The 23,500-nt window shown below is 41.4% G+C and overlaps 1 protein-coding gene across 1 annotated transcript in view; it reads left to right on the forward strand.

Annotated features, from left to right (window-relative positions):
* The window catches only part of gfra4a (GDNF family receptor alpha 4a), a gene marked incomplete at both ends in the record, with an annotated part of 142,151 nt that extends 130,629 nt beyond the window's left edge, over positions 1 to 11,522 (forward strand). The window contains 2 exons of the mRNA XM_084568667.1: positions 7,158 to 7,327; positions 11,373 to 11,522. Of these exons, the coding sequence (XP_084424793.1) occupies positions 7,158 to 7,327; positions 11,373 to 11,522 (320 nt within the window). The remainder of the gene's footprint in view (positions 1 to 7,157; positions 7,328 to 11,372) is intronic.
* Between the last annotated feature and the right edge of the window lie 11,978 nt (positions 11,523 to 23,500).

The following is a 23,500-nucleotide window of genomic DNA, read 5'->3' on the forward strand; positions in this document are numbered from 1 at the left end:
GTATTTCTTTCCCCGATGTTCTTCGTGTAATGACAAAGAGTACAATGAATTATGTTTTATTCATTTTCACGAGAGCCAAACAGACTCTCCTGTCCTTTGGTGATGATTCTGTCTTGCGAGTGGACGCCGCCATCATCAATTAAACGAGTCCTCCTGGTCTCTTTTGGTGCTTAATCTTCTTGTGACTGAATTCAGCTTTATTTTACACGCCGACCCCCTCCGTGCTGGGGCCTGCTTGCTGAGACAGGACTTCAGATGGCCTTTGATGACTTTGTAATTGAGCCTAATTTGGTTTCCTGCCTTGGGACTAATGAGGCAGATAGAGGGAATAGTGTCGGGGAAGAATACAGTTGTTTGCAGGCAGGGGAGTGAGAAACTGCTGGGGGGGTAAAAAAAAAAAAGAAATCCCACTCTGGGGTGAGCGCACTCAGGTTTTAAAAACAGCTGTCACCCCGCCTTACCTCCTCATCACAAGGATAATAGCAACATCACTATGCAGAACAGCAGCTCAGGACTTCTTCCTTTTCTGAAAACCGAGTGCGTCAGGGAAAAATGAGAGGACATATGGAGGTGACGCAAATTTATTTCTGCAATTATTTTAGATTTCTTCTAGAAGTTAAATTGTTACAGGAAAAAAAAGTTAGGGTAGCCAGTGATACGTCGGGCAGGTTGGGGACAGGACAGGGGCATGCACAGGATTCGCTCTGCAGAGTTTGCCTTGGGGGCTGGTGAGGGTGGGGTGGGGGGGTTGCGGGGGGGCCTTTGAAGCAATTTAAAATAATAAAAAAAAAAAGCCCTCGGGGAGAAACTTTAAAGTCAAAGAGATGTGAGATGGCGCTGCTTAAACAGCCGTGTCCAAACATTTACAAAGGAACTGTCACAACAGCTTACCACTAAAGATATCAATTGGCACTTCATCTCTCTGTGGCGGCGGGTGGCGAGGCACGGTGGCGAGCAGCTGGAGTTGCGCCCCTCGCTTGTCTCATCAGTCAGCCTGCTGGGGGACGGCTGCACGCTGCAGAGCGCTAACTGCACACTGGTATACTTCCCCACCTGTCCTACCAACGGTAATGACCCACGGCTCTATTAAGACGCTGGTCCGCAGCATTTTCTGCAAGGTGTGAATATATGCAGTCCCTCAGCCGAGCTCAATCTGTTTTCCTCTCCGTTGCCTCGTTGCAGGTTTGTTGCAGCATGCAGAACTAATTAGCTGCAGGGCTGGCAACGGGAGCGTTCAGGTCACCACCTCTATCTCTGTCTGGAGTTTGATGCTCAGCGCTGCACCAGTGGAGGGAGTCGAGGCCTCGGCATTGATTGCTGCACAGTTTTGTTTGCAAAAGCAAACTATCTCAGGAGAATGGATCAATTTGTTATGATCCTGAGATAAATCGATGCCTGAGTGTCACACCCCGATACTCCGCCGACGGCTCTAAAAATCCAATCCCTAATAACCAGCGAGTCGCTTCTAGAAATCTGAGAGTCTTGGCTGTGAACAGATGGAATAATGGTGTAATTTTTTTTTCTAAGCACCCACATCCATCTTACAGTATAAGTTGGGGGGATATTAATTGATGAATCTCTCATTCATGTCTTCATTTGAGCGCATTTTAATTGAAGTGACTTTCATGCAAATGTAATTGCCACTGAGTAGCCCATTAGCTGAATGAAAATGAATGCGTATAGAATATTAATTCATCATGTGGTCACCAGTCATTCTGCTTGTGGTAAATCCATGAACTTGATGTAATGGCTTTCCTTTGGGGTGTATAAAACCATATAAATCCAGCAGACAGTAAGTTATACATTGCACTGAACACAGATAATGTAATAATCCTCCCAGTCATAGTCTGCTTCCTTTGGTCCATTTAAATATTCACAGTGATCATCAGCCCTCATCCTCACTGACAGACCAAGATACAGAAAGGTTTATTTTTAGGGTTTTAAGCACATTAAAGTCCAGTTTTACTTTTCTTTGCAGGAATCCTAATTACAAAGGACTTGTTCTACTTAGTTTTACTTTTTCAAGCAGAACTATTTTCACTTAAAGGTGTCTTTTGTCTGCGTCTCACACTCCTCTAATCATCTTATTGCAGCGAGGGTGTGAAACGTTATGTTTCAGTCAGAGGAGGATTCAAGCCGAAACAACTAAAGCATCTGTTTATTTAAACGAGTTACACCAAAACAGGAACAGATGTTCAATTTACTTTTGTGAAAAAGGGAAAAATTATCTCTAAATTATTACCAAAAAAAAAATCTGTTCCAACAACTTAGCAGAAATGAATGTCACCCCTTTGTCTGTGTCAATAAACATTCAGTCTGGGCTAAGGTGCAGTCAAATTAAATTTTTAACCACCTTCCTAATATATTGTAGGTCTCCCTTGTGGTGACTCCTCAGAGAATGGACATGGGCCTTCTGAGGGTGTCCTGTGGTGTCTGGGAACACAATGTTGTTAGTGGGGAGGCTTTGAGGGGAGGGGCCTCTGTGCATCATCCCACAGATACTTGATCAGTTTGGGATCTAGTCAATTTGGAGGCCAGGTCAACACCTTCATCTTCATGTTTTTTTTTTTTTAGCTGTTCCTAAAGTGTTTTTGTGTGGGGATGCTGGGGATGGCTGCTGCCATCAAGGAGTGTCATTGCTATGGGGTGGGGGTGCCTGGTCTGGTCTAGGTGGGTGCTACATGTCTAAGTAACATCCACACCAATGAATGCCAGGTCCAGAAGTTTCCCAGCAGAACATTGAACTGTCACAAGATGATTTAATTGTTATTCACTTCTCCTGTTCATAATGTTGTGCCTGATCGGTGTATGGAATGTCTGGATTTTACAGATCAGTGCTGGTAACAGCAGATGAAGTTACTTTACTTTTAGTAAACACCGTTCAGGTTATGACTCAGTTGCACTAATTCAGCTGGAACACTGTGTTTCAGTCCTAACGTCACATTTCTCGTGGGCTGGACTTGATATTCACCACCCATGACTAGTGATGTCTTAGTCTTAAGCAGAGCAAACAGAGTTAAGTGTATTCTGAAGTGGCTCAGATGCATGCTGTTTTACCGTGCTGCACAGTGTCGGCCCAATCAAGGGCAGCGACCGACTGCAGCCATGTTCCTGCTCTTTCGTAACTTTTCTGTTCTTTAAAATAATCTTTCTCCATTAGTTAAGATCTCACCAGTTTCTAACTTGTACAGTATTTCAACAAACTATTAACCTTTCACATGATCTGATTAACTTCCACTTTTCCCTTCTAGTACTGTAGCAGATTGGTGGTTTTTGTGCGTTGGCACGCCACTGGCCGCTACCCTGTGTGGTGCTCACATTTAGTTTTTACTGAAGAGAGAGTCGTGGTGGGTTGTGAGGGTCTGTGAGTGTACGTCCTTGGTTTTCGACTGAGCAATCGAAAGCACTGGAAAATGTATATATTATAAAAATAAAAAAAAATCCATAATTCATGTAAGTTTGACCTTACTTTAAAATCAATCATTGTGCAAGAAGTCTATATAACTTGCTTCTCGATTATAAATTGAACCGGGCGTGAATTTAAACAACGTATGAAGGACCTTTCGGTTCCAGGGCTAGATGCGTCATGAAGCACAGGTGTTGTGAACGAATGAAACTGGAAGGATTGTCCTCTTTCTTTTCTTTTCTCTCATCCAAACACATTTGGCGTCAACGGTGTCGACTGAAGAACGGTGGGATGTTGGTAATGGGATTCTTGATTCACCGAGAGTAGTGGGTTAGTATGCGTTTCCATCAAGAGCCACTTAACGACGACTAACCACAGGTGATTTAAAAACATCTAAAATTCAAGAAACCATAAGATTTCATCTCAATAATTCCATCTAACTAAATTATTTCTGAACAACACAAAACAATGACTTGGCCCAACCAACAAGTTTTGCTAAATTGCTAAAACCCAAATATCTGTTGCCGCCTTTCAGAGCACTCAAGGCCACTTTATGTCATAGGAATAAAACAATACAATAGAAATAAAAACAGATTTAAAAGTATATAGAAATTAGATAAAAGGGACAACAGATTAAATGGAATTAATTATTTTAAAAAGATGAGTTTTGAGTCCAGATCTGAAGGTTGTCAAAGAGTCTACGTTTTGAATGTCGGGTGGGAGAGTGTTCGAAGGGCGTGGAGCCAAATACCATTAGGAAAACAATTTACAAGGCCACATGAAAACCATCATACTCTCTAAAACCTCCCACCACTTATTAAGCCATACCTTCACATGCACTCTCTCTCTCTCTCTTTAGTCTACTTTGCTTCCATTAGTGAAGGTTTAGGGAAACAGCTGTGTGCTGGTCTTTACTGGAGGTGGAGAAGCAGTTACCCTCCATCATGACTCTTATCAAACCAGAGCCTCCAAATTAAATAAAAATGTTCCTTTAAAGAGGCCACATTATGTTCATTTACTGGTCCTCAAATGTATGTCGGGGCTTTAATGATCTCAGCGTGCATTAGTCTTCTCATTCTGTGTACTACGTCCTCTTTCATCTCCTCTCGCTCCTAAAACGCTCTTTAAGGCCCCGCCCCCAAAAAAGCCCCGTCTGCTTTGATTTGCCAGTTGACCCACTTGGTTTATTTTTGGTCTACCGCTTAGAATATTATACTGGCTGTTATGCAAATGAGTTAAATGGTGACACAGATGAGTTATGGAAGAAGAGACTGAACTGTAAATGAGGATTGTTCAGTCAGTCCTGGGGCAGTGTCACCTCACTAAACATTATAGTTTCTGTTTGTAGTCCAAGTAGTATTGACCAATCACGTTTGAGCAGGTTGAGTCCATGTGGAGAGAAAAAGATGCAGAACAACCTCCTATAGTCTCTTGACGTTTAAGTTCAAGACGTCCTGTTTGGGACCATAGCCGCTGTAGTGGATTTTAATCTCTCCTTTGCAGATGTCGTCTCTCGACTCCTTTCTCACGTCTCAAGTTACCAGTCACACTGTAAACGATGACCAGCACTGGATATCCGTTATACATTGTCTGGACATCTGCTGGCCCCGAAGCCCTGAAACACGACTGGTCTTTGGTCCCCAGAGGCCGATGGGTTCCCAGATCATGTTTTCTCAGGGAGAGAGTGGTTCCCTTTGGTGTAGACCTAGGGCTTTGTACCTCTGACATCTTTCACTTGCTCTAAAATCTATAAAACACACTAAAAGCAACGGAAAAGCATCTTTAACTGTTGAGCTTGTTTTTTTGAGCGTGGAAAGGGCCACTTGTCATCCCCCTTGTAGTCAACGGAAGAAAACACCATTTCTGACTGTGTTTTTTTTTTTAAGCTGTTTTCAGTCCTCTAGACGCCCGGACAAAGAAAGCGATGTTTATACTTTTTAAAGTTACATACCTGCACTTTCCTCCGACCTTATGTGCAATTTTTTTCTCTCAAACCTGTACCCCAATCAGGCATAACATTATGACCACCTTCATTACATTGTGTAAGTCTCCCTTGTGGTGACTCATCAGAGAATGGACATGGGCCTTCTGATGGTGTCCTGTTGTTAGTGGGGGGGCCTTTGAGGGGAGGGGCCTCTGTGGATCATCCCACAGATACTTGATCAGTTTGGGATCTAGTGAATTTGGAGGCCAGGTCAACACCTTGTGCTGTTCTTCATGTTTTTTTTTTTAGTTGTTCCTAAAGTGTTTTTGTGTGTGGATGCTGGGGATGGCTGCTGCCATCAAGGAGTGTCATTGCTATGGGGTGGGGGTGCCTGGTCTGGTCTGGTCTAGGTGGGTGCTACATGTCTAAGTAACATCCACACCAATGAATGCCAGGTCCAAAAGTTTCCCGGCAGAACAAGATGGTCAATTTACTGACTTAGACTTTATTCATCCACAAGGGAAATTGCTTGGTCACAGTAGCTCAGTTCCACATAAAAAAAAAAAACACAAGTAAAAAGAAAAATAGGTGAAGATAAGGTGCAATAATGTGCATTAACATGAATAGCATGTAGTTATCTGTTACAGAAAGTTGAGTTGTTGTACAGCTGTATAGAGTAGTGTATGATTGACGTCCTGTAGCGTTCACTGTGGGAGTGGAGCTGGATCAATCTGTTGGTCTTCTAATGTCAGTGGTTTTAATGTTGCGGCTGATCGGTGTAGAAGAATGAACACAGCGGCCAGTTTTAGATGCAACCAGCAGGAGGTTCAAAACTGGTTCAAGTCAGCAGATTGGGAATTTATTTTGCCTCTTTTAATGTTATCCTTCAGATATTTAGGTGGGCCGGCCAGCCAGCCTGCTGGAAGGGAATGGATTATTCATTAGTTTATATCATGGCCAGAGTTCTTAAATTTTCCTGTTCAAATTTGGCATTAAGTGGGCTTGCATTATATCTGACTTGCAGCAGCTCTTGCCTCTGAGATCTGTGTAATTAAAGCCAAAGCGTCCATCTGCCACTTACTCTGGAGCCCTTCTGTTTGGCCAAAGTGACAGGTGTTTCCACGGTGCAGTTACATTTATTCCTCCACACAGGAAAGGCAATTTCTGCTCACACATCTCCCTGTCTCGTGTAATGGCAGACAGTAGAGTCCTGTCAGATTGGAAGCCACAATGGTTTTTGCCTGAGGAATAAAATATTAAAATTTATATCCCAGATATGAATGACATATATTTCACATCTGCAGGCACTTCCTTACACTGGGTGTCTCAGGAAGCAATGGAGATGTGTAGAAGATGAACTTCCATTATTTAGAGATTTGCCTTTTACTGATGGAGAATCCGCTGCTGTTTCATGCATCATTTTCTGTGAGCAGAATAAATGTATGTGTGTGAAGTTTTTTTATTTAATTTTTTTATGAGTTCTGGTAGTCGTGCATCGGTTCCAGTGCCACCTGATGATTCAGATTGACTGCAAAAAATATAGATTTTTAAAAAGATGCCAAATGCAGTTTGAAATGAAAGCTTTAGATTAAAGAGAATTCATGATGAGTCACCATGAAAGATTAATCACACTGTAATTATAGTCCCTGTACTATAATTATAAGGTGACACATTGCATCTAGAGAGTCATAACAGAGAGAAAGGGAAAAGGACGCAAGAGCTGATGATTTAAAAGTGACCAGAGTCTAATTTAGCCTCAGTGTGTCCATTAAGCTTCCTGTCAGGTCTCGTTTTAAAAAGAATATCTCTGCTGCTCTCGTCTTCCAGAAAATGCCATCCTGGCCTTCGGGAACGGATCAGATGTGAAAACGGGCGGCAGCCAGCCGGGGATACCCAGCCCAGCAACGGACAACCAGAGCCCACACTTGGCAACCACCGCCCCGGGCGTCTCTATGGAAACAGAGCAGAACATTCTGCGAGCACAGATACCTACGCAGGTGAGACGGGATGGGAAGACTGAAAACGTGAACCTTTTCCAAACACACTCACAGGGACGGCCTCAGAATTAGGTCATCCAGCTCCAGATAAGTTGAGTGCTTGTTGTAACCGAGTGGGAGCAGCACATGGATGGGATTTACAAAATCTGGATCATTCAGAAGTTGAAATGAAACGAACAGAAGCTGTGAACATTGTCAAAGTTGAGCAACAAATTCACTAAGGAGCCTTTTGAGTATCTCAATTGTAGGTATCAACACTAAATCAAGAAAATGTAGAAAGAAAGAAATATTATCCCAAGATGAAATGGTTTACCTTTACTGCTGAAAACATTTTTCTGCATAAAAATGATTCAAAACATCAGTGGATTGTCACACAAATTATGGAAGTAGACAAAGAACCCAATCAATGACATCAAGTAGCATTCGTGCATTTATTTACTGAAGAAAATTAATCATTTGTTCGTATCTGTGAGGTGCAAAAGTAAGCGAAGCCTTGTTTCCAGTATCTGCTGTGACCTCCTTGTAACTAAATGTTTCTGGTAACAGCTGATCAGTGGTCTACAGCAGCTTGGAGGAATTTTAGCCCATTCCTCAGAACAGAACCACTTCAGTTCTGAGATGTTGGTGGGTTTCCTCACATCAACTGCTTGCTTCAGGTCCTTCCACAACATTTCTATTGGATTAAGGTCAGGACTTTGACTTGGCCGTTCCTAAACATTCATCTTGTTCTTCTTTAGCCGTTCTTTTGTAGAACCACTTGTGTTCTTGGGCTCGTTGTCTTGCTGCATGACCCAGTTTCTCTTCACATTCAGCTCATGGACAGATGTCCTGACATTTCTTTTAGAGTTCACTGGTAGAATTCACAATTCATTGGCCCATCAATGGCCCAGATGCAGCAAAATGTAAGTAAGTGCACTTACTTTGGCACCTCACAGATATATAATATTGCCTTATTGTGTTTGTTTTATTCATTTGATTGGGTTCTGTTTCTACTTTCTGGTGTTTTGAGTAATTTATCTGCAGAAAACTGTGAAGGGCGCAAAAACTTTAAAAGTAGTCCAGTATGTGGCATTATAGTTTTAATTGCTGGAAATGCACAAAGTTCAAGTTTTGTAAATGTAATTTTCTCTCTAAATATAGAATTTAATGGATGTAGGAGTTTAGAGGATCGTGTTAATATTTGTCAATTACATAAAAACCTGTAAGCTGATGAAGTCCACTGTACAGACACAGGCTTTTTGGTCTCAAGCTTAGTCTCTCAAATGGTGAGACAAAATGTTTAACAACTAATTTATCCATAATAAGCTCTTAGGATTCATTTGTTAATAGTAAATTCAACCAACAACATTAGTCAAAGTAAGGGCAGAACGTGTTTGTGTGTATATGCGGTGTACATTCAGTGACAAGCTCGTATTGACCGACAAAGTCAATACATTGATCAGACTACAGCTCACTAGAGACCAACCTATTGAGCATTTCTCATGTGGGAAATGTTGCATGAATGCATCAAGGGGGATTTAAGAATCGGGTGCAGTTTTAATTGACTCCAATGACGTCTTTAGATCTTGTTGCGGCTAAGTCAAAGTCAATGAATGTATTTTCCAATAAAAATAACACAGAACAGATCCATAGATCACACACCAATGTATACACGCTTCTCAACTTAAAATATTCTAGATGCTGTGTGCAGTTACATGTATAAACAGGCTATTAAAAAGTCAAGTAAATAAAAGTATGTGAGTATAAACAGTCACTAATGAGCCCATATGATGCAGATGTAAACAGTGACTGAACTTTGTCGGACATACACGCAGTACTGCAGATTTTAATAATGAGGAGAAAATGTATAAATATTATAATTCACGTCAGGCGTTAGAAATTACGTCCTAGCATTTGGTTCTTTAATGGGAACTAAAAAAAAACAAAAACATAATTGACAATGTGCCAACAGATATAAATAAAGTTCACTAGCTAAATGTACAACTAGGACACTCGCTCAGTTCCTCCTCCTGAAGTTAACATTGTGGTACTGAATTAAGGTAAACAGGAAAAGTTCACGTTGCTCCCCGATAGTCCCGTATCCACTGAGGTTCACATATAAAGTGTCACAGAGTCGACACCCGTTAATTAAAGCAGTAAATTAGTCATGACGGCAGACATCCTGTCACATTTTTTATTTTAAAGCTTGTCTCTGACAAATCAAATCAACACATATTAAGGCAGGAGGTGATGCTGTGCATTTCAATTCTGGTGTGTTGTACGCGAGCAGGAACCACAGGCTAAATAGTTTTAAGGTTAGTAAGGATTTTCTCCAGGTAATATGATGCACAGTATCTTAACTTATCCCCTGACTGCACTCCTCCAGACAGAGACCTTAGAAGTCCTGGTGTCTGCTGGACCTCCCAGTCTGAAGGTCACAGTCCTCCTGTAGTCCCCTTTGACAAGTGCCTCAGTTTCTCCTTCTACTCATGCTCCGTCTTGTTTATGTTGTATAAAGAGATGCTGGGATTACCACAGCCATCACACCTTGCCCTGTCAGTCTATAACTCGAAGCTCTGTTGTTCTCAAACACATTTGATGGTCTGTCCCATTGGGACTCGTGACCCATAATCGGCACAGTTGTTCGAGAACGCTGTCCCAGCTTGCATCGCCCTTACACCCTGCTTTATTATGTGTTGGGAGTGTCTCAGGGGTATCTCAGTACCCTTGTGTCGGGCATTAAGTTAAGGCTTTCTTGTAGTCAATCCAGGCAGTGCTCAGGTTCTACCTAGTCTTGGGAGTCTTGGGTGATTTCTCTTTGAAACAGTAGCTGCTGCTTTGACTCTCTGTTGTTGTTTCCCTGGTGAGATTTGCTGTGAAGCCTGGGAGTAGCTCCCATGTTGCGGAGAGGCCGGTTATCAGCCACTAGTTTGAAGCTGTTGTACCTTTGTGGGGATCCTTCATTATCAGGATTGATGTGACTTGTGTCAGCCTCTCTGGGTGAGTACCTATTGTTAACAGCTCTTGAGACTCATTGTTGCATGTGCACTTTTGAAAGGCTGACTCATATTCTGTAGGCTTTGGTCAGCCAGCCACTTGGCTTTGCCTCTTTTCTTCAGCATGTCCTTTATGTATTGCTCAGTCTCAGCTCTGCATGGGTCAGTGCCTGGATAGGTCTTTGGAGAACAAGACATTTATTCTCTCAGCTTCTCTGGAGTACTTCTTCAGCCTTGCGGCAAGAGCTGAGTCTTTATGTGGTGGTCTCTGAAACCTCTCTCATAGACTCTGTGTTGTACTTATTGTCCATCCAGGACATGTCTCTCATGACGTCCTTCTCAACTTCTGTTCTGTTCAGCCAACTGTCATCCCTACAGTCTTACTTATCCTGGCTGCCAACCTTCTTCTACATTGGGAAGGCATGCACCCAACTCCAGGATTATTGTTGCAGTGGCATAACATTATGACCACCTTCCTGATATTGTGTCTGCCTTGTGTAGTGGTTAGTACTGAGGTTCTGGGTTCTAATCCATCGGCCATCTATGGCCTTTCTGTGTGGAGTTTGCATGTTCTCCCTGTGTCTGCGTGGGTTCTCTCCCGCTTCCTCCCGCCGTCCAAAGACATGCTGGTTAGGTTCACGGGTGATTCTAAATTGGCCGTAGGTGCAAGTGTGAATGGTTGTCTGTCTCTGTGTGTTAGATCTGTGATAGACTGGAGACCTGTCCAGGGTGTACCTCTCCTCTCGTGGGGGTGCTACATGTCTAAGTAACATCCACACCAATGAATGCCAGGTCCAAAAGTTTCCCAGCAGAACACTGAACTGATACAAAAAAAAATGTATATTCATAAAGATTTACTATAAAAGAGAGGAAGCAAATAATCCAGAGATGGAGCTCAGCCAATTGAAGAGTTTCTGTTCACTGCAAAAAAAACAAAAAACATCTCTTGTAGCTGTGTCATTGCTCATCTTATCGTTCAGCTGTGAATGTGGGAAAAATAAGCCATTTTACTCACATAGTTGCTCCCACAGGGGTTAAGTTTGTAACCAGATTTGTATGTTTTCTCTCAGGTAAACGAGAACGACAGACTGTGGGGCGACGAGGGAGACTCCACTCCCCGGGCATCCCCGGGCCTTTCGGACCGCGGAGCCGAGCCCGTCAGCCTCTCCCTGCTGCTGGGTCTCGGCTGCCTGCTCCGGGTGCTGCTCCCGGATCCATAGGAGGCCTAAACTCACCTGGCCTCCACGGACAGAACTCCAGATCCAGGGGGAGGGGGGGTTGGGGCTGGAATGTGTCAAATGACGGTGGATGGGGAGGGGAAAGGGTCGACTCTGTCCTGTCCTGCCCCACTCCCCTCTCCCTATAAAAAAAAGAAAAAAATCACACTTAATCTCTTTTTTGTGAATCATGACTCGGATCAGATGTTGTGCAGCCCACACCCTTGAGAAGACACTACACCACAAGGGGGGAGGGGTAGGAAAAAAATAACAGGAACTCCACATCTCATTTCTTGCTTCACGCCTGCCCAAACACAAACTTTTTACACACATACACACATACAGCGCAGACTTCGCTCATCCGAAAATAACCTCCAAACTACAGATGCTTCAGATGGTGTACAGTGAAAAGACACTGAAGATGGAGCGCGTGCAGGTGGAAAACTCTAAATAATATATAAAAACAAAACAAAAAAAAAAAGCTTTTCTTTTGTCCTTGAACATTCCTTGATGTTAAAGAAGAATATTAAATGTTAAGACTTTTTCGCATAGACAAAGTGTTACACGAGATTTAAGCTGGAACGTGTGTGTGTGTGTTCGTCCACATGCAGCGCTCCACCCATTCAGCTTTGCTCCTTTTTGTTTTCCGACGCCGCCACATTTTATATATATTTTAAAACTGATATAAATTTTCTTACTCAAAGTGTTAGATGGAAGCACATGTTATAATCAAGTCCAATCACAGTGAAATTCTTTGACTGTTTGTTGTTGTGCTTTCAGTTGCAGGTATGAAGAGTTCATTTCCAAATCAAAGAATAGAAATATATATATATATGTAAAGGAAACAAATGTGTTTTAAGTTGTCAAACACAGATTACTTATTGATTTTAACGCTATAAATTGATGTCTTGGCGAATGGTGCATACCTCAGTTTGGAACGGGACTCTTCATACGTTCATCCATTCAGCTTTAAGTGTGTGAAGGTCTGACAAACACCTCGGGTCTGTCCCTCTTCAGAACTGTAAAGTAAAAAAAAAATAAAATAATTGTGAGTTCGGCGAAGCTGCAAGAGATGGAGACATGTTTATATTTTTTAAGTGTGACTTTGCCGCAGAGAAAACATATCTATCAGCGAGTTTGTGACCAATCATGCTTTGCCGCTCTCTCTCTGGGACGCGTGGACGGACGCGCCTGTCCGTTGTGAGAGGACCCGTGTTGCACCCGCCACCTGCTGTGGGACGTCGAAATATTCGCAACATGTATTGTAAAAAGCACAGCTCTGTTTCGTGGAGTGGACATGTGTATGGAAAGTGTTAAATATATACAGAGGGAGGGGCGGGAATGTTTTTTTTGAGCAATCTTCAGTACTGCCACTGAATTCAATTCGTTCCACTGCTTTGTTAAAAGACACATTCAAGTTGGACCTAATAAAGCGAAACACTCCTGATAACTGTCACGACGGCACACGAGTTCAGTTTTGCCAACCGGGCTGTACAAGAAGAACTGTTCCTCAGAGATGTCATTTTGAAATGAAATGTGTGTAAGGGCCTGAAACAGATTGTGAACAACCGTCTTAAAAGGGCCAGTTCACGCAAATCACAGTGATACCTAGTCATGTAGATATTATTTTTTTTGTTTGTTTGTTTTACTGGACCACGTTTGATTCATTCTCAGATATCTGCTACCATCCAAATACAATAAAGATAAAAGTTTCTCTATAAACTGTGTTTTAAGTGATGTTACTTTTTTGTTCTTTTTGCAAATCTGTGTATTCTGTCAGTGCTGTGCAGGTAGAGTTCAGCAGGTTTATCAGACACGGCTACGTGCTGAAAGTCAACCAAAACAGATAAAAAAAGAAGCTGGGAACCTCTGTAGAGCTGAGGGAAGCTGAATTAATAATGGCTCAGTTCCACTAAGTGCCCCGGAAAGCCAAGAGGAGTGGCGCCGTGTCCGTGAGAGAGAAGTCCCTATAACGGTCCTGCTCTAGTGCTATTTACAAACTCAGGAGCTGAGATCATGCAGCCGGTTTACCAGCAAGCACGGAACCGGAATTGGTCCTAAATGGAACGCAACCATCATTAACATACAAGGTCTTTTTTTTTTTTTTTAAACATTTACAAACAGATATTTAAACCAGTGTCAATACTAAAAGAAAAAACTATAAGGCACCAATCAGAAGAACAGTTATTAGTCTAGTCACCCACAAACGTTTTGTATTGGAAGGTTTGTCTGGAGTCCCTCCGTTGGGAACTGATTATGCTAATTAAGTTGAGTTGAATTTGTTGGAATTTCCTTCTCTGTAGCTGTTTAAACACGGCCCACATCCAAATGAAGTCCTGCCACGCAGCGCTAGGGGGTTATAAGCTGTATTTAAAAAGATTAATAAATCATTTACTGTGTTTTATGGAACAGTAAGCTGCCTGATTGTGGGCTATCCTCCTCCAGTGTGCTACTCTCCTTGCCTCTTTATTTCTACTCTGCCAATTTATTAGGAAGACCCAATCAATAGATGGACATCAATGAGCAGTTTTGGTCCAAACACCATGCAGTCTTTTTCCTGAGAACAGGGGGTCAAACAGTCTCCACTAATTTAAAGAATTTCTCCAAAAGCTGCTGATTTTAATGGACTAAATAACCTACGAAGCATTAGTAAATGCTTTATTAACCATTATTAAAGTCATCAATCATAGCTTAAAAAAAAAAACAACATTAAAAGCTGAGGTCATTAGTTTTCTAACTGGTTATCGTAGCAGAACATTCTGTATAAAAGTTATTTGTGCAGCAGAAGCAACACGCGCTCGTATTTTATAATCGTGGTTGCTCTTAATTACGTACACTAATAGGTGACACTAATGAACCGCGCGTTAAATGAGCTTCCCACGAAAGGGAGCAGCCAACACGCCGCGAAAAAATCCTTTCCATGGTTATTATTTTTCTTTACAGAAGAGGCGACGGCTACAGAATCTGTGCATTATTCAGAGTAACTGGGACGAGCATGTTTCACGGCACACATTTTGACTTTACAGAGCAGAGGAGGCACAGGTGGAATTAATGACTGCTCATTTTAAATAAGTGTTCCTGCTAAGCTAGGACAGCAGGGCCTCCTCAGAGTGGAATGCAGCCATTATTAATATTTATGTTAGCTGGTCTATTCCTTTTTCACACATAAACTCTCTGTACGACTAGATGTAGCACTGCTACATGTAAGAGAGGAAATGTTTTTTGTGATTTAGGTGAAGTCGCCCTTTAAATTTGCAAATAAGAAAATCTCCAAGATGTCGGTTTGGTGTTTTTGTGACGATAAGAGAGTCTTGAGTGATACCTGATGTGATCACGATGCGTCCACCAGCCGAGCGCCTGTTCTGATCTGTCCTGTGATTTATCAGTCGGCATGCATCACGTCCTCCGGTGCCGTGGGGACGACTGGTCAACCTGCTGCTCCCCGTTCGTCTGCAGAATCCCAGATGTCACACTTTCTGCAAATAAAGACAGCGGTGTGAATGGATCTGAATTCTCTGACCGGGCGTCTTGTGCACAGAGGTGGGACTTTCCCTGATCCGGGCTCATCTAAGTTCAGCTGTACCTCCCTGCAGCAGCGCCCCTGGCACTAAGTTAAAAGTCAATTCTTCATCCGACGCAAGCCGTGAGTCGTCAAGATGTTACAGTATAGTGTATATACTAAAGAGTGCATACTATATGTGATGTCTAGAACATTCACACCTTGGGTAATAATTAAAGGGATTATATCCAAGGTTTTTTGTTTTTTTTTTGCTTTTTATATGTCAGACAGGGGAAGACTGATTCTGACATCAAGCAGAACTTTGAGCACAAACTTGTGCATCGGAAACTTAATAAATGAGACCCCTGGTGTACACAAAGCTGGAGCAGAATCTGTGTTTCTTCCAACCTACTCTATTACCTGAAGACTGAGGCAACTGAGGATAAGCTTACTGCAGCAGGATGTATATAAACATATATATACACCTAATATTATAGTTTCTGGCAAATGCATCAACCAAATTACTCTGCACTGCATCATCTCCTCGGCCTGGGTGGCTCGTCTTGGCTAAAGAAAAAAAAGGTTTGTGCGGTCATGCTTTGACAAAGCGATGCTCCTTCTGCATGTGTGCCACCTGTGCTTTACATATGGCGGCTGTAATTGGTGCCACTATCCATGTTTTGGGTCAACAGCTATGTGGGGCAGACCTCCTGCCGTCCCACATAGCTGTGTAGCTGCCGGGTCCTTGGCGGCTGCACGCTGATGAAACCCAGAAATCTGACCACCAACGGGGGGATGAGTGCAGCACAACACATGTGGAATGTGGCTTTAAACATCTGTAAGAGTGTCTCATATGCATCCCTGACTTATGTGACCCTTTTAAATCTTTAAATTCTGAATGGTGCGCCACGTTAATTAAAGACTTTGTGAAGGACAAGATTTTAAATTCTAATGCTGGACAAGTTAAATTATTCATGTTTCTATGGTTTCTGGTTTGTTTACATCAGAGACACATTCATGCAGAACTATATTTAAAGCTAAGGTCAATTACATGCTGGAGTACAGTATTAACCCTCATACCTGGTTTTAAAATTGTTACCATTAAAGGACAAAAGTGTCCTCTTCAAAAACGCCATAAAATGTTAATATAGTTTTTATTCTACATAAATCTTTTAATCAACTCCAGTCCTAATCATAAATACCAAATGTTTGATTAGTTTTCTGACTTTTAACCCTTTATATCTCAGTGTTTAGGTTGACTATTTACTTTTTACAGTGTAAAAAAAAAAAGTAATATGGGATATCAAACTTGCAAAGGACACTTTTGTCCCTAACAGGGCAGGAGGGCTGAGTAAATACAATTGCTGAAGTGTAGAAATGATCAAGTAAAATCTACAACTGGGCTTTACTTTAAAACAAGTTGGATAATGACATGACCTGACGGCAGGCAAGTAAGATTTACTTAAGTTGAGATAAGTAAAATCTAAATTTCTGTCACAATGGAGCAGCAGCAGTAAAGTGAATCCTATTTCTGCAGAGTCCGTTACGGCTTTCTCCAACTCTCACCACCAAAAATTAAAGGGAAATATTCAACTTCATTCAAATGAACTAGATTCATGTGATCATCTTACTACTGGTCTCAGTTGTTTTGTTTATTAGCTTACCTTACTGTGATCCATTTCTATTGTTCTTGGTCTTTATCCTCCTCCTTTGAAAGATGCAACAGCTCCAGAGAGCAAGCAGCGACCTCTTCTTTGACACTGAGCTGGCTGTAAAAACAGAACAAGAAATGTCTCTGTCAGAATTTTTATAGAAGATGCTGTTACTAGCCAGAAATTATAGTAACATGACTAACTACCGTCAAATAAACCTGGAAACACACAGTAAAAGCATCTTAGTATTAACGATGTACAGCTTTTTATAAAAGGAGTAAAAGGGAGGATGCAATGTGAGTGCTCCTGGGGGAGAAACAGTGCTAAAAACGTACAAAAACAAAAATATATTCAATAATACATAATATATAGTATACTCAATACTTTCTGTGGTTTTAAAACCTTTAATTTTTAATCAGACATCTCCATAGTGCCTAACTGACATTTAATCAGAGCGACTGCTGCCCCGTGTCAACACCAGCGGGTCAGTAAATGATATATGGAGCTTACATGTTCATGTTATGTCTTATTAAAAGCTTATTTGATATTCAGAATTGGAGGAAAACGCCTTGAATCAGCACTACTCAGAACTGTGGCAATCCAGCTATTTCTAGCTGCAGTATGAGACGACGGGCGGCACAGTGGTGTGGTGGTTAGCACTGAAAGTTTTGGGTTCGATTCCATTAGGGGCCTTTCTGTGTGGAGTTTGCATGGGTTCTTTCCAGGTTCTCCAGCTTCCTCCCACCGCCCAGAGACATGCTTGTTAGGTTCATTGGTGATTCTAAATTGGCCGTAGGTGTGAGTGTGAATGGTTGTCTGTCTCTCTGCGTTAGCCCTGTGATAGACTGGAGACCTGTCCAGGGTGTACCTCTCCTGTGTGACAGCTGGGATAGGCTCCAGCCCCCCTCAAGACCCTCCAGAGGACAAGCAGTTACAGAAAATAAATGAATGAATGAATGAATGACTATGAGATGATTTGTGCCTCAACAAATATTGACATTTAAACCAGCGTGCTGCATGTTAAATGAAAAATTGTCAGGATTTGATTAACTGCTACTTGAAGGCAGATTTCTTGCTCGGTTTCAGAGTCGGCCTCCCTGAAGCTCGCTTAGTTAATTATTCCAGCACCACAATGGACTCATTTCCCTGAGCAGCAAAAAAAAAAAGAAAAAAGAAAAAAGAAATGAATAAAGAAATTCCTAATAAAGCTTCAGTCTGGAGGGAACTTTACTTCTTCTACATGAACATGTTTTATTTGTTTTTAATTAAAGGCCCAGTTTCAGAGTTGAGCACGGCCAGAGTTACAGCAGCCATGAACTTATTAGGAAAATAAAAAAAAGGTTAGAAAATCTGTTTTATAACAGCTCACAAAGTGGTGCTAATCCCTTTGCTCTCTTGTTGTTCCACACACTTTGTCTTAAAATACACGTTTACAGCTCACGTGTGACACTGAGACTTATAATATTTCCATTCAGAAAAAGAAAGGCTAACATGATGATTCCTGGAGAAACACTATACAGGGAGTTGGGAGGTTTTATGTCACAGTTTTTCTGAAGGATAAAATATATGAGGACTAAAAAGTAAGGTAATTGACATATTTCTAATTTATGTATGGAAAAATGGCTCATACTGAATAAATAGAACTGGAAATGATTCATGGAGCGTTTTTTTTCTGTAGTCACTGTAGTGAAATATGAATATAAAAAAGGGGAAATGAGCATAAGAATGGTCACCTCTACATGTGTTAGTTTGATTGAGGACTGGTTAATTTAATTAGGTTCGTCTGATTAAACATTAGCAGCCAACACGTTATTAAATACAACGAGAGGCAGCACTGGGATGCTTTTTAAAGAGCAAGAAAATACAAAAAAGAAACAAAAGTTGAAAATACGAACTTACCAGATGGCGGATAATCGTTTCAGCAGCTTTTAAGGTCGAAAATACAGCATTAGGAAGATGGAAAGTAACAAAAAAGACCTTGTTTTCTTTTAGAAACGTAGATTTGCAATAGTTTTAGAACCGTTACGCTAACAACAAACAAATTCAATTCCAAGATGGCGGCGGATTTCTTCTTCGCTCACTGACTAGAGCGCAGCCTGCTCGGTGCTGCCACCTGGCGGCAGGCACTCGTTGCAGCAGCAATTAAAAATGTGTTTTCCTCCAGCTTTTATCAATTTATTTCGACTGCAGCGTATTAAGTTTTGGGCTTATATTGAATTTAAACACGTATTTATAAAGAAATCACGATTTAAAATGCTAATCTTAATCTTGAAAATATCGAGACATTAACTAAACATTATGAAACTTCAGTTATTAATGTCTCTGTGATGCTTAGGATTTTACACCAGTGACACATGTACATTGGATTTTCAGTTATAGTCAATAAAAATAAATATATGTATACATATATATATTGACATTTTTTTAGGTCTTTCTTTAGCTAGATAATTACCTGACCTGATGAAATGCAACGTTTTCATTACTTCAAAATAAATAAAAATAGACAAGAATTCAGCAAAGTTAAATTCCTGCCATGCAACGCTGGTGCTAATGAGATAAGTGGTGTTTCTTTGTAGCAAAACAAAGATAAAATGAGAGCACTGACAGCATGTTATTACACTGGCAGCCATTGAATAAACATTTTAAAATCTTCTTTACGAGATAGAGTTTCCCATTTGTAAGGGAATGAATTACCAGAAAGGAAGTAGGAGTTGCACAACCTAACTTCTATATCTATATTCTTGACCTGAATCCATATGCTGAGAACAGACAGCTCATGTGCTACATAATGTGAGCTGCAGATATGTATAGCCTGTATAAAAACAGGCAGCACCATCAGCAGCATTTAATAGTACCCCACAGCGTGTTGTTAGATGGAATAGCATAGCCGGGTTATTTCTCCGAAGCCTCCTCCGTACATTACATCTGCTGACGATCAAATGGCATCAGTAGCTCCAACCCCGCTATTAAATGTCTGTGTCGTAGGATTATTTTGTCTGCAAGTCTTTCCAATGTCACGATTCTTCATTTAAGCCCAATTGAACATATGTAGCCTCAGTCCATTAGCATTGGGTAACTGTATCTGCTGAAAAAGGTCAAACACACTGTGATCAAATAGTGTGGGGTATTCGGTCAGCTCTCTGAGTCAGTTTTTTTTTGCAAGCCACACATCTCAGCTCATTGAAAACTACTTAAGGCAGTCTTGCAGAAATGTCACAGCCATTTTCTCCTATTAGCACCATCTTCAACAATATCTGTAATTTAGAGCGCTACTGCACACGAGAAAACACGCTTCCTATCACACTATGGATCTACTGGCGATTATTAATGAGTGAAGTCGGTCGACATAACAAGAACCGAGGGGGAAAACAACATCTTCATTAGTCAGAGTCTGACAGCTCACTCTATAGGATGAAGCCGGGACCAGTTGATCGAGGCAACTCCTCTGAGAAATGTTTTTAATTGTCATAATGTGTCTAATGCCGTCAGCAAGGACGTGAGAGAAACAACCCGAAAACACAAATGCAGCATTTCTGAGAATTACATTTCACCGCGTAACCTTTGTTCAGCAAATCTGAAATACAGCGAGGGAATTTCTTCACAGACATTATTGCCCCTGACAGCTCTGCTGAAAAAAACCCCAGAAAAGCCCGACAGAATCAAAGCAGAGGAGAGATAATTATATTAGAGCGCTCGGTGGAAAGCAATAAAGACTAGATGACCTGAAAACAGACAGACGCACGGAACGTCTGCAAACAGTCTCTGCTTACTCAGAATGAGACGATGAGGGGCAGGAAGGACGGGTTCATAAACAGCATTAATGTGGTGGTAGTGGTGGTGGTGGGGTAATTAAAAAAGAGAGAATAAGAGGCTCATTATCAGGCTCAGAGTGTACAGGCTGTCACAGTGATCTAGATGGATTTAGTCAAAGACACAAGAATCACAGGGATGAATCTGATCAGCTGTTTACACCACACAAGAAGTCCTGAGGCCAAGTAGTGGGAAAAGACACGGAGGAAGAAAGAAAGAAAGAAAGAAAGAAAGAAATAGAGGAATAAAAGAAAAAGAACGGGAATAGTTGAAAGAAAGAAAGAAAGAAAGAAAGGGGAGTGAAGGCAAAAAAAGGAGGAGAAAGGGAGTAACAAAAGAAGGAAAATTAGAAAGAAACAAAGAGAAATAAAAGAAAGAAAGAAAGTGGAAGGCAAGAAATAAAGCAAAGTGGAGGGAGATAGAGAGAATGAAACAAATAGAGGAATAAAAGAAAAAAGAAAGGGAATAGTTGAAAGAAAGAAAGAAAGAAAGAAAGGGGAGTGAAGGCAAAACATGAGAAAGAGAAAGGGATGAAAGAAAGAAAGAAATAGAGGAATCAAAGAAGAAAGAAAGGAAGGATGAAAGAAACAAGCAAAGAGGAATAAAAGAAAAAGAAAGAGTTTAAAGAAAGAAAGAAAGAAAGGGGAGGGAAGGGAAGGCCAAAAAATGAGAAAGAGAAAGTGAGGAATGAAAGAAACAAACAAAGAGAGGAATCAAAGACGAAAGAAAGGTAATAGTTAAAGAAAGAAAGAAGAAAAGAGAAGGGACAAAAAGGAGAGAAATGGAGGGAGAAAGAGAGGATGAAAGTTTTTAAGAAACAAGCAAAGAGAGGAATAAAAAAAGAAAGGGAATAGTTGAAAGAAAAAAGAAATTAAGGGGAGGGCAAAAAAAGAAAGGCAGAAATAAAAAGGGATGGTGAAAGAAACGAACCAACCAGAAAAGTAAATGAGGAATAAGAGAAAAGGAGGATAGATAGACTGAGTGAAAGAAATGAAAGAAAAACTTAGAGAAGGACATAACAGAGAAGAAATGAAGAGAGGAGTGAGGAGTCAATGATGAAAAGAGAGAGTGGGGATGAGATGAGGAAAGAGGAGTGATGATGGAAGTAGGAAGAGAGTGGATGAGATGGAAAGACAAAATGAGAAAGAATCAGAAGAGAGGAGGAAGAGGAGAGAAAGGGACGGAAGAGAAGGATGAAAATGAAGATGATAAAGAGGAGAGAGGTGTACGATGGCGAGAGAATGAAGTGGGAGGAAACCATGGGTGAGGAATGAGGGAGACAAATCGACAGACGGGGGCGTGGGGAAGAGTAGAGAATGAGAGGAAAAGAAAGAGAGGAGAAGGAAGGAGAGCTGAGCGGCGACAGGAACAAATGAGGAGTGAAAGGGGAGAAGAAGGTGAGAAACGAAACCCGAGGAGACGCAGGAGAATGTGGGAAACGAGGGAGGAGCGGGAGACGGGGAGATTAAAGGGGGAGAAAGAATAAAAGAGAGATGGAGGATGACTGGTGATGAATAATTGCTGGTGAGAACACAGCGGCTCAGAGCCTCTCCACCGCCGCCGCCGTTTCCGAGCTGGAGGCCTGGGAAACATTAAAAATAGCAGCGATTATTTGAAAACAGGCCCGGGGAGAGGTGTATTTACAAAATAATCATTCTCTACATTTGTTTCATCCGACTTGCAGCGGCAGACGGGGTGGGGTGTGTCACCACAATGTGACAATTCAACACAGGGAAAACTTTTCGTCTTTCCAACGCACAGAGATGCCCCCCCCCCCCCCCCCCCCCCCCCCCCCCGAGCAGACTTGACATGACGCCTGGTTTAGACATTTATCCTCTCAGGAGGGTTTCTCGTTATTTGTTCCCCCCAAATTTCCAATTGACAGTTTTTACGTGACGTCAAGTTCCCAGGGGAACGCAGAAGACAACTGATGGGACGTCCAGCTCTTTTCAAAGACTCGTTTCTTTTGGTTCCCTTTGAAGAGTCGGCTCTTATGACTCCAAATTTAGTTTCACTCTGAGCATTTCTATTTTAGCCTCATTTAGCAATTTTGATTGGCCTCTAGCAGTTTTTTATTCACTGTTTTCATAAAATACATAAAAGCTAAAGTCTTAACATTATGACATTTGGCTTAACGACATTGGATACCAGATTCCTCAGCTTGGATCATCAGTTTTTGCTCATTTCTTCACATTTTTACCCAAACACACTTGCATTTAAAGGGGAATTACCGTTTTTTTTTTACAACCTGGACCTTATTTCTGGCATAAAATACGATCGTTTACTCACCCATATAACTTTGGTGTCATTTGGAGTCGTCCGGACAATATTTAGAAAGTTGCGAATAGATAACAGGTAGCTCCACGTTAAAACGTCCAACTTTACTGGAGAAATTAAGATGTTTTTACAGCCTGGTACAAGAAATCGTTTTGGCCTCTATAGCTTATTGCTCCATTCCTGACAACTATACAGAGAAAAATTTCTATATAAGTAATTTGTTTAAATTATATCAAGGCTTAAAGTTATGAATATTTAAGGGGTCGGCCACTTTGAGCCAAAATGGCACCCGCTGAGAAACCACGCTGAGCATCAAAACAGCTCTTCATAAACCCTCCAGATGATGTTACACAGCATCTGTTCACAGATCAGCCATATCATTATGACCACTGATAGGAAAAGTGAATAACATTGACCATTGACTGTCTCTACCTGGCTGGCCTTAGGCAGATGGGTCCCTCCATATGAGCTGGAGCTGCTCCTGTTAAAAGGGAGTTTTTCCTTGCCACTGAGTAACCACAAGGGAGACCTGCATAATACTAGGAAGGTGGTCATAATGTTATGCCTGATCGGTGCATATCTTCACATACAGAGTTTAGGAGACATAATTAAGTAGTTTTATAGACATTTCAACAACATTTGAGCGAACAGGAGACAGTTGATGTCAGTCAAACATAGTCATCGACACAAACAGCCAAAGAGTGGATTTTCACATTTAATAATAGACAAAAATGTTCTGTCAT

The sequence above is a fragment of the Chelon labrosus genome (assembly GCF_963514085.1).
Source record: "Chelon labrosus genome assembly, chromosome: 20".
Lineage (NCBI taxonomy): Eukaryota > Metazoa > Chordata > Actinopteri > Mugiliformes > Mugilidae > Chelon > Chelon labrosus.